The 14,395-nt window shown below is 40.4% G+C and overlaps 1 protein-coding gene across 3 annotated transcripts; it reads right to left on the minus strand.

Moving 5' to 3' along the window:
• Window positions 1–39: 39 nt before the first annotated feature.
• glra2 (glycine receptor, alpha 2) lies at window positions 40–12,864 on the minus strand. 3 transcript variants are annotated; one of them, XM_048239984.1, is made up of 9 exons: window positions 12,353–12,864; window positions 11,420–11,556; window positions 8,614–8,681; window positions 7,062–7,285; window positions 5,599–5,681; window positions 5,371–5,508; window positions 4,798–5,012; window positions 3,120–3,266; window positions 40–2,288 (listed from the first exon to the last, which is right to left on the minus strand). In XM_048239984.1, exons 1-9 carry the CDS (start codon window positions 12,418–12,420, stop codon window positions 2,016–2,018), a joined length of 1,353 nt encoding a protein of 450 aa, XP_048095941.1. In that variant the 5' UTR covers window positions 12,421–12,864; the 3' UTR covers window positions 40–2,015. The 3 variants fall into 3 exon arrangements, with proteins under 3 accessions (XP_048095941.1, XP_048095942.1, XP_048095943.1); XM_048239985.1 differs by lacking the exon at window positions 8,614–8,681 and adding an exon at window positions 8,758–8,825; XM_048239986.1 differs by lacking the exons at window positions 8,614–8,681; window positions 12,353–12,864 and adding an exon at window positions 8,758–8,785 and having other exon boundaries at window positions 11,420–11,538.
• Window positions 12,865–14,395: the final 1,531 nt, after the last annotated feature.

A 14,395-nucleotide genomic window follows, 5' to 3' on the forward strand; every position in this document is an offset into this window, starting at 1 on the left:
TACCTTTTGGTTCATTTCAATATATTTTTTATTGATCAACTATACGGCATAAGAGGGAAAAATACAACACATTTTGGTCTACATTAGAGTGAGTAAACATCATTTGGATTTAGTTTGCTTGGTGTAGCCTTATACAAGTAGAATGAGGTATCTGGAATAGAACTTTAAACAGAAAAAAGCAGTAGCCTACGAGAGAAGGTTAAAAAAAAAGAGAAAACCCAAAGAGGCCACTGATGTGTAATTACTGCAGGGGCCCACTTTGGAGGAGTTACCAGTTATCTTGTTCTGTGTGTGTCTGACAGAATCGCTGTCTCGTCTCGCTGAAGCCATTCTGGCATTTTCCATTCAGGTGGTGTCCATGCAGGTAAATGCTCCCTGCTGCTGGATCACTGTGGCCAGCTGTGAAGCCCATTATCCAATATTAGCCTTCTCTCCATGTCGCCTCACGTCCATGTCACTTGTGCTGACCCCCAGCAGCCCCATACGCCAGCGAGGCGAGATTCATTGGCCAGGTAAGAGGATCAGACAGCAGGCAGTTTGACCATCTCTCACTTTCTTTCCAGCCAGTCAGATCGTGGTGCTGATGGCTGTGTTTGAACACAAGGATTCTTTACCAATTCTTGAATATCTGTAGCAAAATTAAGCATCTGAAATCGCAGGTCATTAAACTTATTTGTCTGAGAGTTTATTAACATACATTTATTCCTGGATTATTAACTCAATTTATTGAGATACCTCAGGTTTTCTTTAACTCGTCCTCTGCAGGTTGCCTTCTCAGAGACACTTAAATAGTTGCTATGCACATACTCAACATTACTATCAATATAATTTCAAAAGTAAAATGATTCAACTTTGAAATGGAAAGTACCTCTGTGAACCATACATGCTGTGACGATCTCTGTAACAATCCAATCTCCTGATCAAGCCTTTTTAGTTTCGTCCCTTAAAGGTGGTGACAATACTATTACTGTATAGTGTGATGTTATTCTTGCTTATTTCTTTCAGAGCGATATCCTTTTTATAAAATTGTTCTGTGGTGTTGTTGTACAACTGTCCAATGCCGCTGACAGGTTTGTGAATATTCTAATTGACTTGGTGTTTACGTATATGGTAGCATTTCAGCACATGCCAAAAAGCAGACAAAACAAGTGGCTAGTTTACTTTCGTGGATAGAAAAGAATCAGTGAAACAGAAGCCTTTAGTGTGATTTTATCATAGATTCACATCTCACACTCTGTTGAACGTCAACATTCATACAACCCAGAGATATTGGAAGCTTTGTTTACTATTACACGAAATTGTGCTCAAACAGTGCAACTTAAAGAAAGTGCATAAATGAATGAATGAATGAATGAGCACATAAATAAATAGACAAATAGTAAATAAATACATATATTAAATAATAATAAATACATTTAAAAAATAAATACATTCTGTAAGACAAAATCAGGAAGGAAGCATACAGTTTGATCTTGCGTTATAATATCTAAGGCTTTAGGTTTCTAATAGAAATGACAGCAGTATTTCACTATTGTGAATGGACAAATTAGGCCTTACTGATCAGTCTGTAAAAACAGTTGTTGTGCAGCTGTAGAAAACGGTGTAGTCATCCACTATAGGAAACCTCACGTTAAAAAGCAAACCTTCCTGATCTTAGGTTTTGCTCATACAAACTCTCGGAATGTTGGTCATTTCAATGCAATAATAATACAATGGTGGTGATCTCACACAACATTTGGCCCATCAGTAGTTGAAACAGTTTAACCATCCTGGAGACCATGGCTCCTGAACGCTTATCACATCTCATCAGAAACACTGCACTGTGTGGGACTCTGTCCATTTCTTCAGAAAGCTAAACCCAGATTTGTTATCCCAGAGAGAAAACAAATTTCACATCACTGCTCCCCTCTATGTAGAGGTCCACTGGCGACCTGTCCCAGACACGATCCTCCCCCTAGAGAAACTGACAACCAATAGCCGCTACCTTTTTTGGCAGATCCCCTTGGTTGGTAGCGCTACTTTTTGTGGACGTCCTCATGTCTGATGATTTTGTACGTAATCCAGTAAAAGATGTTGAAAATGAGGAAGGCGAGGGGAAAGGCAGCTCGAGACACCGTGTCAATCCTCTTGGCCCTGTCCACAAACTTCTTCTTTATGATATCCGTCTCCCGCTGTGTGGGGCCCACCTGCACTGCATTCGGCGTCGCACTTTTGATGGCGTTACCATCCTTCATCTGCAGACAGGGGCCCATGGTGTAGCCCGAAAAGTTCAAACGACCCTCGTCATCCTGGAAAGTCAAGATAAAAACATTAGATAACATTACTGATCCCATGCAGACAAACTAAACAGTGGCAACAGGTAGAAAAAAAAGAGTTCCATAACATGAAACTAAAACACCATTTCACATTCTCAGTTATCACTGAGAGGCATGCGATTTTAATTTATGAACAACAGCACATTCCAACATGAACTTCCACGGTACCCACATTTCCCCGTAATGAGTTGCCAGCAGCCAAGTCTTTAATTTTCAATTAACTGGCCTGTGTCTCAGGTGTTGTGGCCCTCACACTGAGGCTGATGAGAATGGGCTCTGGGCACACAGCTGAAAGGCCCTCATTAACTGAGCTAACATGCAGAGTGGCCTGAGGTAGCAGCATGCGTTTTGGCAAGTGTGTCTCATGCTCACTACTACTGTATGGCTGTGTTTAATTGGTGGGCCTATATAGTTGATACCACAAGTCCTATGCAATTGTGTCTGTAAGGACAATGATGTCACATGGCATCAAAGGAGAACAGATTTGTCAGAAATTCTAACAATGTGTAGGACTTTAGAGAAATACATAATCATTAAGGTACAGACTTCTTGTTGCATAAATTGTGTGTGATGAAGCTAATGCCTCTCTGTCTGTAGCAATAATGCTAATCCTTTTAGCTTGCTACGGTTGACTTCCTTCTTGAACAACAACCAATTGAGCACCTGCCAAATCCACATTTCCCTGACAAGGAAGCTATTCTCACATACTATTTCTCTCTGAGTGACAAGACGAGACAGCTCTTTCAAGAAACTTCTGTGCATTTCTACTTCTGCAGCTTAAATGTAGAAAGTAACTGGTGCAACCTTGTTTCTTCTCTGTCTTCGCTTTAAGCGCAGAAACTCCTTCTGTTGCCGGGAGACAAAGTTTACTCCTGCATACTCCAGCAGGGCAGCAAATACGAACAAGAGGCACACCGCCATCCAGATATCTATGGCCTTCACATAGGAGACCTGCCAATAAAGAGAAGACAGAAATGTGCAATAATGAACAGGGGACACCACAGACACTGTATTTCATTCTAAATTGTGCTTATTATTTTTCTGTCACTTAACATCACTTCAGGATATCAAGTCATGTTTTTTTTTTAAGTCATCCAGTATTTTAGATTAGGCTACCTCTATATCTTATACACCAGAATCAGAGGAAACATCTATGTTTTAATAGACACATCAATCATTTTTTGGCATGTGTCATGTATAAGGTTGTATTGTATCATGCATATTGTATTATTCATAATTATAAAATCATGAATTTCATTACAGTATCTCATATTAGCAGGTAGACCTTTACATTACCAAGTAGTCCATTAAAATGCAAATTATATCAGAATAATATTCAATTATGGCTCTCTAAATGTACATCAAATCATGTGGAACATGTTTTGCTTGAACAAGAGTGATCACTATAGGACATGGACCAATAATAGATGTTATTTTTGAAAATACACCTCCATCAACCCCCAAAAACAGCATTTCCCCCACAGAAACCCCCCCACAGTCTCCTATTAATTCCTGTGTGTGATTCTGGCTATTACAAATGAATAATCACAATTAGGAATTGTTGGGATAATGACTGCCTCCAGTTCACAATGATAATGTTCATATCAGATTGAATGATTACAGGGACCAAACATGGGTACATTACAAGTTCAAGGGTAAACTAATTAGCTAGCCTCGGTGCATGATTCAAAGCTCTAGGTAGATCTGGCGCTGTGGGTCTTTATCTAGCTCACTGTCTGATAAAAAGGGAGACAAAGCCTCCAGCTCTGAGCACCCATCATTTCATCTCACAAAGACAGCTCTTGTGTCTTGCCAGGCGACAGATCATTTGCATTGTGAGGAGAGAGAGGGAAAAACAGCCGAGTCTGTTAAGTACACTTCCTGCATATTGAGCTTTTGTTGTTTGAGAACTTGTGCTGTGAGAGGCCTCTCTAAATATTTAACAGTGTGCCTTTCTTTCATGCCGGCTCTGCATGGCGCTCGTGGGTCATATGCCGTCCAATGAGGGGGAGGCTTGATTGAGCATCGCTGGATGACTCACTCTGCATGTGCTCCTGAAGACTCAAAGATGTGAGGAACAATTCCCTATCCCCAGGAATATGAGCCAGCTATGTGTCAGAAGAGGTGCTTTGCCACAACACGGAATACAAAATAATGAGCTACAATGCATTACCCCATTCATCAACAGGAGAGAAGCTACACAAACATGGTCCATGAAATATTATTATCATTGAATGTATGTGACTTTGATTTGTTTTGGGAATGTATTATTTGGAATGGGATAGTCTGTTTCATCATAGGGGAATTAGGTGTTGGTACAGATGCTTTGTTTTCCCCTCTAGAGGTAATATTATATAAAAGTATATGTATTGGGTACATGCACACATGACAAAGACAGAACATTGTGCAGTACAGAAGCTAAAACTGAGAAACTACAGGTTTATGACAGTACGCCTATTTATTTTTTCAGAGAGAATCTTACTTTTGGCAGAGATGCGCGCGAGCCTGAACTCTGTGTTGTCATGGTGAGCACTGTGGTGATGCCCAGTGCCACTCTGGCAGGTGCGGCGTCCATGTTGATCCAGAAGGACACCCAGGACAGGATGACGATGAGAAGACTGGGAATGTACATCTGGATCAGGTAGTAGCCCATCTGTCTCTCCAGATGGAAGTTCACCTCAATGCAGGTGAATTTACCTGGGGGGGGGGCACACAGAAATTGGAATAGGAACTGCTCGAGGTGGATATAATTTCGGACAATTTTATGATAATACAGAACTATATGTGGCCGGCAAAACTAAAAACTATTTTAGTTGAATCAATATGTAAGATGGTTTACTTTTCCTAGAGTTCCATGTGTGCATTGATGGATAAATAAGTTGGACTATTGAGAACACAACACATTGTTTATTGATCTGGACTATCTGTTATCATGAATGAATACTGAGGCCTCATGAAGATTTTATCGTCTTTTCATCTAGTGCTTTTTGCCAAAGTGCCCTACTGTGAAGTATTACTTCTAGCCTTTTGCACTGAACCAAAATACAGCACTCACCTGTGTTGTAATGTTTGGTGCAGTATCCCAGTTCTTTTTCATCTTTTAAGATGAACTGTGGTAGGGTCAGACCATCTGCAACCTGCACAGGACTATCATCCTTCCATTCAAATATCAAGTCGTTCATGGTGTAGCCAACTGCAAACCATCACATTGAACAATGGATACATCCATTTAATGACACTTTTTTTCCAAAGTAAAAATGGCCGTCAAGGAGATGGTACTTACAGCTTTCCAGCTGCATGGTGCATGTCTGCACATCCATAGGGAAGTTTTTCAAATCCATTGGACAAGACAGGATTAAAGTCAGCCTGCGATAAAGCAAATAATTCATTAACCCACATCTGAGCAAAGCAGCAATGAATAGAAACAACCAGCATGAGATATAAAAAAAATTGTAATTAGGTCCAAGAAAAACGAGCCAGTTTCTCTGCCCAACTAAATATCTCATTTACTGGGACAGGATTAGAATGGCTATCTGGCCAGTGCTCATCGTGTGCACTAAGGGTGTTTGTTAATCATTTTTGGTTGCATTAATATACAACCTGGTAGAGAGGACTGCTATTCCTCCCAGAGGAAGAGGGCTGATCTGGAGTGTTCACACATGAGCCTGTGCCTCTCAGCGCACGGTGAGCACAGCCCCGTTATTGGCCTCATATTTTCGCCATCTCTGTCTCTGAAGGGTCCTCCCACACAGAGTGTAGGGCTCCCCTCAGCCAGGGCTTATCACACTTTCATTAGCGCCCCGTTATTGTCTGTGAGATGCTGTACTCGGAGGCCCTGCCGCTCACTCCCAGCCCTTTGATGAAGCGAGAGCGCAGCTAACCACGTCTCCTCGCCACTTTTACCCGCCGCTTGACAGACCACACCTGGGTACACAGTCATCTCTTTAAGTCAGCCCTGCAGATACACCATAGATAAAAGTGCCTAGCCTATGTCTGAGCTGCCTTCATTCATTTGTGTCTTCGAGATACTACAGTATAGAAACGAATTTGTGGGGGTGGGAAATGGAAAGGAATAGATAGAAGTGGAAATGCATTTGATGGTTTTAGGCTGTGGCATTCTGGTGAGTTATTGAAAATGGAGAGTATTTATAAAAACTAGGCCAATTCCAATTTCACCATGCCAACAATATAAGCAGAATAGAATGGCAATAAAATGCATTTAGACATACTGTGTGTGTGTGTGTGTGTGTGAAGGAAGGCAATGTGGCAATGTGGAAATGATGGTCACAGATCAAAATCATGTTGCATGATAAATCAGGTCCTGGAGTGTTACCACACCAATAGTATAGACCACAGACTCACTTAATGTGGTACATCACTGGATTTCAATCATTACTGGGTTCTTCGAAGGGTTGCTCTGTGTTTTGAGTGATTTTTAAGTGGGTTTTCATTGATAAATTAGCATGACTCAGAGATACACAACCGCACACTCCAGACAGACATCCATTAGGACTGATTCTCTGAAATAATTACCTTGAAAATACTCACAGAATTGAGTGGAAAGCTGGGCTATATTTGATGTCCCTATCATCATTTGAGCACAAACGAAATCATTTGTACTAATTGGTCATCATTTTCCTGCTCACAATACACTGCATGTAACTTCATCAAATACCAAATACCATATGTTATCACCCTGTGTTTAAGAATCTTTTTAAGTTGGTTTAAAATCAACCCTGTACAAACCTGATACTGTAAAGGACCGTTCCATCTTTGAAGATTCTCAGAAGTTTGTTGTCAGTGGTAACATCATGGAAATTCGCACCCTTCTCATTGGCAAAGAATAGATCAGGCTTCCAAATCGAGTCCAACATGGAAGGGTCTAGGTCCAGGGAGGAGTCTGGAAACTCGCTGTAGGCGAGCCGTGGGTCATTCCAATTCTGACGCAAGAAGATGTTTACTCTGTAGTCCTGCAGAGAAAGTGCCAATGAGAATCCTTTCCCTTGACATCTAAAGTGATCATGTTTTGGTTAGTATGAAAATGGTTGTGATCCTTCACTGAGGGCCATTGGTAATATAACAGCACTTAATGTTCAGGGAAGGGACAGGTGAAGTAATTACTCCAGGGGTTCAATTTGAAGAAAAAAACGTTTTAAAAGTTTGAGGATATCCCTGAACAATGAGCAGAGCAAAATCTTCCAATTCATAACTGATGAATATGTCTGTTATATTCTATTCTATACTCTGGATGTATATATGCTGGAGTAGATCTATGAGAACATGCTTCTCTTGTTATCTCCACTGTTAAGTTGTTGTTTATTTGCCTCATGATCACACTAGACAATGCTGGGTGAATGGCAGATGTAAGCCACTGGGTATGGTTTACATTTTGAGATGCAGTTAGTATTGAATCATGCATGGCATAAGCAGTAGCAGATATGCTGTTCAGCCTAAAGGCCAACTCTGGGCACTGATGGCAGAACAATAAAGTCCATTAGGCTGATAAACAGTTGTGGCAAATGCTGTATGTGTTCTACATCATAAAGCCAGTATATCAATCTGCTGGTTGTGACTGTAGAAAGTAAATGATTGAAATATTTCAAACACAATTCAGATGAATGGCACATGATAAAACTACATGATCATTTACAGAGAGTACCTTTAAAGTAAACAGGATTTTACATTGTTATTTATATAAATAAGTTTATTGGCAGTTCCATATTGTGCTGAGCCAGCACTGAAAGCTATATGGGCAATTTATTGCTTTATACTTGGGTTGATATTGACTAATAAAAAAATGTAAAAAATTAGACTTCTAAATCCCTCCGCTTAATTTGTATTTGTTGAAGTGTAGTTGATCGCACACATTCAGTTATATCTCTTATGAAACCGCTAAGCTGAATAGAAGGTCTAAAATTGTTTACCCCTTTAGCAGTTGACTACATCCAGGCACTGCACCAATCAATCTGTTTGGATCACAAGCCTACAGCCATCATGCCCTCTGGCATTGGATGCAATTAAAGTGAATCATTCATTGGCATTCTCTGAATTATTAAAACAAAACTAATTTAACACATGCTCTTGCAGCGCACTGGGAATTTCAATTAGATTTTGCCTTAAGTACTGTTGGAAAGTTATGCCATCAAATGGGCTCTTAATGGGTCCTAGTCCTGCCAATAGACTTTCAGGATTACATTCACTCAGTTGTATTTGGGGGGGGAAAATGCTGTCTGATGGCTGATGGAAGAGTAGGAAGCAAGGCTGGACATGGTGCAGCGTCTCGCATTACCCAACTCACCATTGTGGTTTCAGCTATTGAGCCAAAGCTGTTGATAAATATGTTGCAGGTAACATTTACTGGGGGACCTGCAGGTTGGGCGATAAATCACACATGGGCATATCTTTCAGTGAGGCAGAGAGGTCAAGATGTCTGTGGACTTACCATTGTGGTCTCTGTGACAGAGCCGAAACTGTTGATAAAAATATTGCATGTAACATTTACAGGAGGACCTGTGAAATGGAATGAGAGTGAGATGATAATATAACATAACATAGTTTTGCAGTTGAATAAAGATACATTTAGTAAAACACAATGGGTAAACATATTTAAGTTAATCAGTACCATAAAAATCTATTGCTTGGGTAAATGAGATATTTGAGAGCAAACAATACTTTCCTGTTGTGATGTCTTTCCACAAAGGTAAATCAATAACATAATCATTCAACACTTTCCCCCATCACTAGCACACTGATGTGTGTGTTCTCAATTGGTTGACACATTATTGACAAATACATTGCATAGGCATAGCTTGGAGCCAACAATCCATCAAGTGTTTGGGTAATTAGTTCAATTAAAGGGGCATGGATGTAGCAATGATTGGATGGACACAGGCAGGCTGAATACTTCACACCTGAGTGTCCATTTGGTTGATCATGGTATTTTGTTTTGTGATCAAAGAGTTATAGTAAGCCATCGCACGATCACAAAATGCTTTACACAGAATACACCAAGAAAAAGCAGTCTGAGTCTTAAACAATGACATTGAATAAAGATAGGAGATCTTCTCATTTATGTAATCTTCAAACTAATCTTATTTAATTATGAGATTAACACTTTGAGACATGACTAACATTTTTCACATTATAATGGCAGATTTCCATTTAAAGACCTTTCCATTGCACTATTGAAGCATTTCAGTAGGAGCAGTCTGCAAAATGTTACCTAAACCTGTATATAAGCATCATCTGTCATCATCAATCATTGGTCAAGAATAACATCACTCCTACAGCTCAATGTTGCTAACAGGAACATCTAGTCTTAAAGAAAACAGAAAATCATCCCTTCATCCCTGAAACACATAGCAGAATAATGTCAATCTAAATGTGTAATCAGACAGGAATCAGATGGACTCTAGGCTGAACAAATGAGCCAGTTCTCACAATACTAATGTAAAGCTCCTAAGTACTGTATAGGACAGTCTGTTTCTGAATGTCACTTTGCTATGTTCTCAGTGGGAGTCCATCACAGAGTCAGCAGAGAAAAGACAGGGCCTTAAAGGGCCTTATAGTTGGATACACTTCTCGTAAGCAGCGCTAAATCCTTTCTTACTTTGTTTAATCAGTTTCTTGTGAAGTGTGATGTTCAAGTCTGCAGAGACCATTTTCAGCGATTAAAGCAGCTGCAATCCCTGCAGTGTGTGATGTCTACTTGTGAGTTCACTGCTCTTCTACATGCTCTATCAATATTGCATGGGACTTGGTGTTGCTAATATTCATCGGAGCTGTGAAGCAATGCCACTCAACAGCAGTTGCAGTGAAATACTGCCCACACGAGAAACCAGGTGGATCAATGTAGGTCAGAGCTGTAATGTTGAAGAGAAAGGTAGGGTGGGTGAATGAGCATCATGTTAAAAGGGGGAAAAAATGGTAACTCAAGAAATTCATGCTTTATCTCTTGCTCCTAGAAAGTGATATCTAGTCACTATATCCGTACCTACTACTACATTCTAAGAGTGTGCATGATGTTACACTGACAAGATATACATGTGTGTCATTAAATTGGCACCTCGGTATTCAGCTCTGGTACTGTATATTTCCACACCGAAAGCATTGTAAGCAACCACTCTTCTGTTAGAAACCTATACTGAAGCCGTTAAAATAATCCATTAGTTCTTATCACTTAACAGTGTCAAATCCAACTCTACCAAGCCTCCTTTGCTGATAAGAATAGCGTATGCGTTTTCATCTCTCGCTTTTTCAGAATGCCAGCCTGCACAAAAAGAAACTTGAGGTCCTTTCAACTAGCGTCTCTTTCAGACGCTGTCTGCATGCCTTTTTTCCTCCCTCTCCCTCATAAGAAAAGAGAGCTGTGGTCCAGCACAGGCAGTCACAGCACCCTGCGCTGCTGTTGACCAATCTGACAGTGTGTTTACTGTGCTCTGTTTGTGGGGGCCTGCTCTGGCCGAGTTCACTCTGGCTCTGTGCTCATTTGACCCTTAGTCTCCTGTCGATATGACTAGGAGGTCAAGTGCCCGTTGCTTGTTTCACAGAGAGTCAGCTCTCAACTTTGGTAATGCTGACTCTCTCTCTCTCTCTCTTTCTCTCTATCTCTCTCTCTCTCCCTCTCATCTCTGTATTGAAACCCACAAGAAGCCTTAACCCACCAGAGGTCTGAAGCCTCACAGCCCGCAGTCTGTGCTCGTAACATCCTTTGTGCCTTCTGTGTTCCTGTGCCTTGACAGGAGTGTAATGCATGGCATATTTTCTAGTGAATTATTAAATGTCAATGTTGATGTGCTAGTCAGCCTGTGTTGTGAAAATATAGTGCAGAGAGGAGGCCGCTAAGGGATAGATGAGATCGCAGATAAGATGTTTGCCAATGTTGGAGTTAATCAATAAGTGGCTGGTAGCAATTAAGTGGATTATTAATCTTTTTGCAGCTCAATGACATTCACACACATTTAAATGGTAAAAAAAACACAAGGCATGAAGTCCATCATCATGAAGCAAAGAGGAGAAATTCATCTGATGGGTCCTCACAGGGTTTTTCCCCAAAAATGGTCTGCTAGTGCAATTAACTTGTGGGCTGTGATCATTTGGCATACCTTTAAAATTGGGTCTGATCCTAGCATCATAACCTGATGTTCTGCCCATCAGTTTATCCAAGAAGTCAGATGGGGACATCAGCTTAGTTGAGCCTCTTCCTGAGGATCTGGAGTCATACTCCTTTGCATCTGTCATCCTAAGAAAGGAAAAGGATAAGATGAAGCAAGTGCATGTTACAACATATTAACATAAGATATATTGCTTTCAATGACAGACAATATAATTAGTAGACAGTAGAACAGAGTAACAACAGGAAGTTTGATTGTGGCTAATAGATACCTTGCACTTTCTCCCCCTCCCTCTCACGTACAATTTTTTACATATGTTATTGCCTTGACAACGCCCACCTTGATGTAACTGTGTCATGATTACTGGCCCTCCGGATAAACGTCTGACGTCGTCTTAGGCTATACTTTGCCAATATTAAGTTATACAACGAAGAATTGAACTATTGAGCCTGACATAGTGGTTGAATTGAAATTTAAAGTGGTCCAGCAGATATCATTTCTGTTCAGTTTAAAACTGAAGTAATTGGTAATAACGATATGAATGGAAAACATGCTTCACTGTCCTTTGATGAATGCGTTTCTCCAATGTCATTTCACGAATCACAGCCTCGCAACATGCCACTGGGTGCAAAACAATGCAACAACATATGACAGAAAAACGGCTGCCTATTTTGACAATATCAGTTTGTAGCGACTAGCGATAAAATTGCCGCGAACGCCATGTGATGTTTCCATTTAAAGTAAATGTTACCGTGCATGATTTCATACAACTGGAGTTTACACGTTTTTGATGTTCTTGCAATATGTGAAAGGAGACTTTTTTTAATGCAGTAATACAGCAAACATCCCTCATAACTTTTCCCAAGTACAATTTAGTAAACACAATGACCCCCGTGGTATGTAACCATACGGTAGGCTACATACCTGTAGTTGACCGTCCCAATTAAAGATGCAATTAAGGCCGTAAAGATGTTTGTAAAAAGGCGACTCATTCCTCTTGGTGTAGATATGTAATCACTTATTTATTTCTTCCATATGGAAATGGTGGTAAAACCTACGACAGCTTTTTTTCTCACCAAAGCGCAAGATGTTTTTGTGGAGAAGAGAAAATAGATGACATGTATTCCAATCCATAGAGACATTGTTTAATTTGGTGGAGCACAGATTCCCCGACCCAGTTGAACTGTGGGCGATGTATGCCAAAACATCTGGTGACTTGTTACTACCAAATATTAATTATGTCCGGAACGCGTAGTTGGCAAGGCAACAAAGTAACCTGCAATGTGCCAGTAGGCGTAAAATCGTTATTCAGTGTTTCCCACCGACTGGAAATGCATAGCAGGGACGACAGTATTGAAAAAGACTTCAAGTAATGGAAATTCTACCCGTAAAAGGGTTGGAGCTGAAGATGCGCTCGGTTCGGAATCAACACTCGGGCAGCGGTTGGCAATGGAATGGTTAGACTTGCCTAAAGGCGTAGGGAACGTCATGCACGGTGTAGGCGGGACCAGATTGACGTATGTTAAGTTAACCATTGGTGTCAAATCTTACGTTGGCACCGGCAAGTCGAACCTTTCTAATACCCTTCTTTGGAGAGCTCCAGGTTCCAATGCGCGCAAGCGCAACCGTTCCAAAGTGGAAGACGTGAGTAGGTTTTCAATGTGAGAAATGAACCACAAAGATGTGGAATTTAAAGAGGAAAATTTAGATTGCAACAAGTTTGATTTTTTTTACTTTTTTCACTATTTACGCACCAGCAAAAAGCCAAAAGGGAAACGCTCAGTTGTATAATTTCACCCTCGTACATCTATAGCCCATATCACTGCTAACTGACATATCCTACATTAGCCCACCATTTGTAGGCAAACCAATACAACTCTTAGAGTGTAGTTGTCTGTGCGTAAGTAGTCAGAATAATCAGTCTAAAAGCATTCCTCTTCTTAAAAAACAACATAATAAATATTGAGAAAGAAACGTAATACTGCCTACGTAATAGCATTGCCTAGTTCGTGTGCAACTGTAACATAAATCACGGTATAATCTATCATAGTCTGTTTGGAATATTTGAAACCAAATAACAGCTCCAACATAGATGTCACTATACATATTGCTATGAATAAACAATGAAGTGACAAATGCAATTTAATTACGTGTTTATGAACTGTGCTCATCTCTGGTTTTATTTATTTAGCTTTATCAATCAGTTATAGGGTCTTAAAATAATCCCCACAAAATAAACATAATGGGAAAATTGTCCACTGTATATTAATACAACAAACAAAGCCACACCAGCATGCCTTTCGGAATATATTTGGCACCCATGGTTGCCCTGGAAACGGTATTGCTGATCACATGATTGAAAATGCTGAAAGGTTGCCGAGCTGATGCGAGATCAGGGATGCTGACAGACATGGATGTCGTTACCAGTCATCACCCTAAAATTAATCCCAAACCCAAACGACGCAACCGGCTCTACCCAACGGTCACAGACTGATTAGCCGGTTCACATATAATTATGAAGGTGAACCAGAGAGAATTTTTGGATGTTGTGGTTGTGGTTGCACGAAAACATTTAATTGGCATCAACATGGTATTTAACTTACATCACCTTTGGGCGCTGAGCGCTTCAAGTGACTGCGCGCCGACTGGCGCACTAAACTCAGAAAAAGTCCCTCCATCATTTATACTCTCAGTTTGACATCTGTGTGCACGTCCACGGTTTCGTCGATTTCAGTTTGGATGGACACTTTCACACCCATTCAACAGATGGGCCGTGTTACTGGCCCATGTTTAAAGTTAGTTGCCGCTGTAGTTCATATTTGGAGCAACCACAATTCACATTCCACAGTATGTATCTTTCTCTCTCCGTGTTTTTTATTATTATTTAGGCTAAAGTATAACACGTCAGGAAGATTCGTTTAAATTTATCGTGGAATTGAGTTGATGTTTAAAAGACAGATTAGTGTT

Source organism: Alosa alosa, chromosome 3 (genome assembly GCF_017589495.1).
Source record: "Alosa alosa isolate M-15738 ecotype Scorff River chromosome 3, AALO_Geno_1.1, whole genome shotgun sequence".
Classification (NCBI taxonomy): domain Eukaryota; kingdom Metazoa; phylum Chordata; class Actinopteri; order Clupeiformes; family Clupeidae; genus Alosa; species Alosa alosa.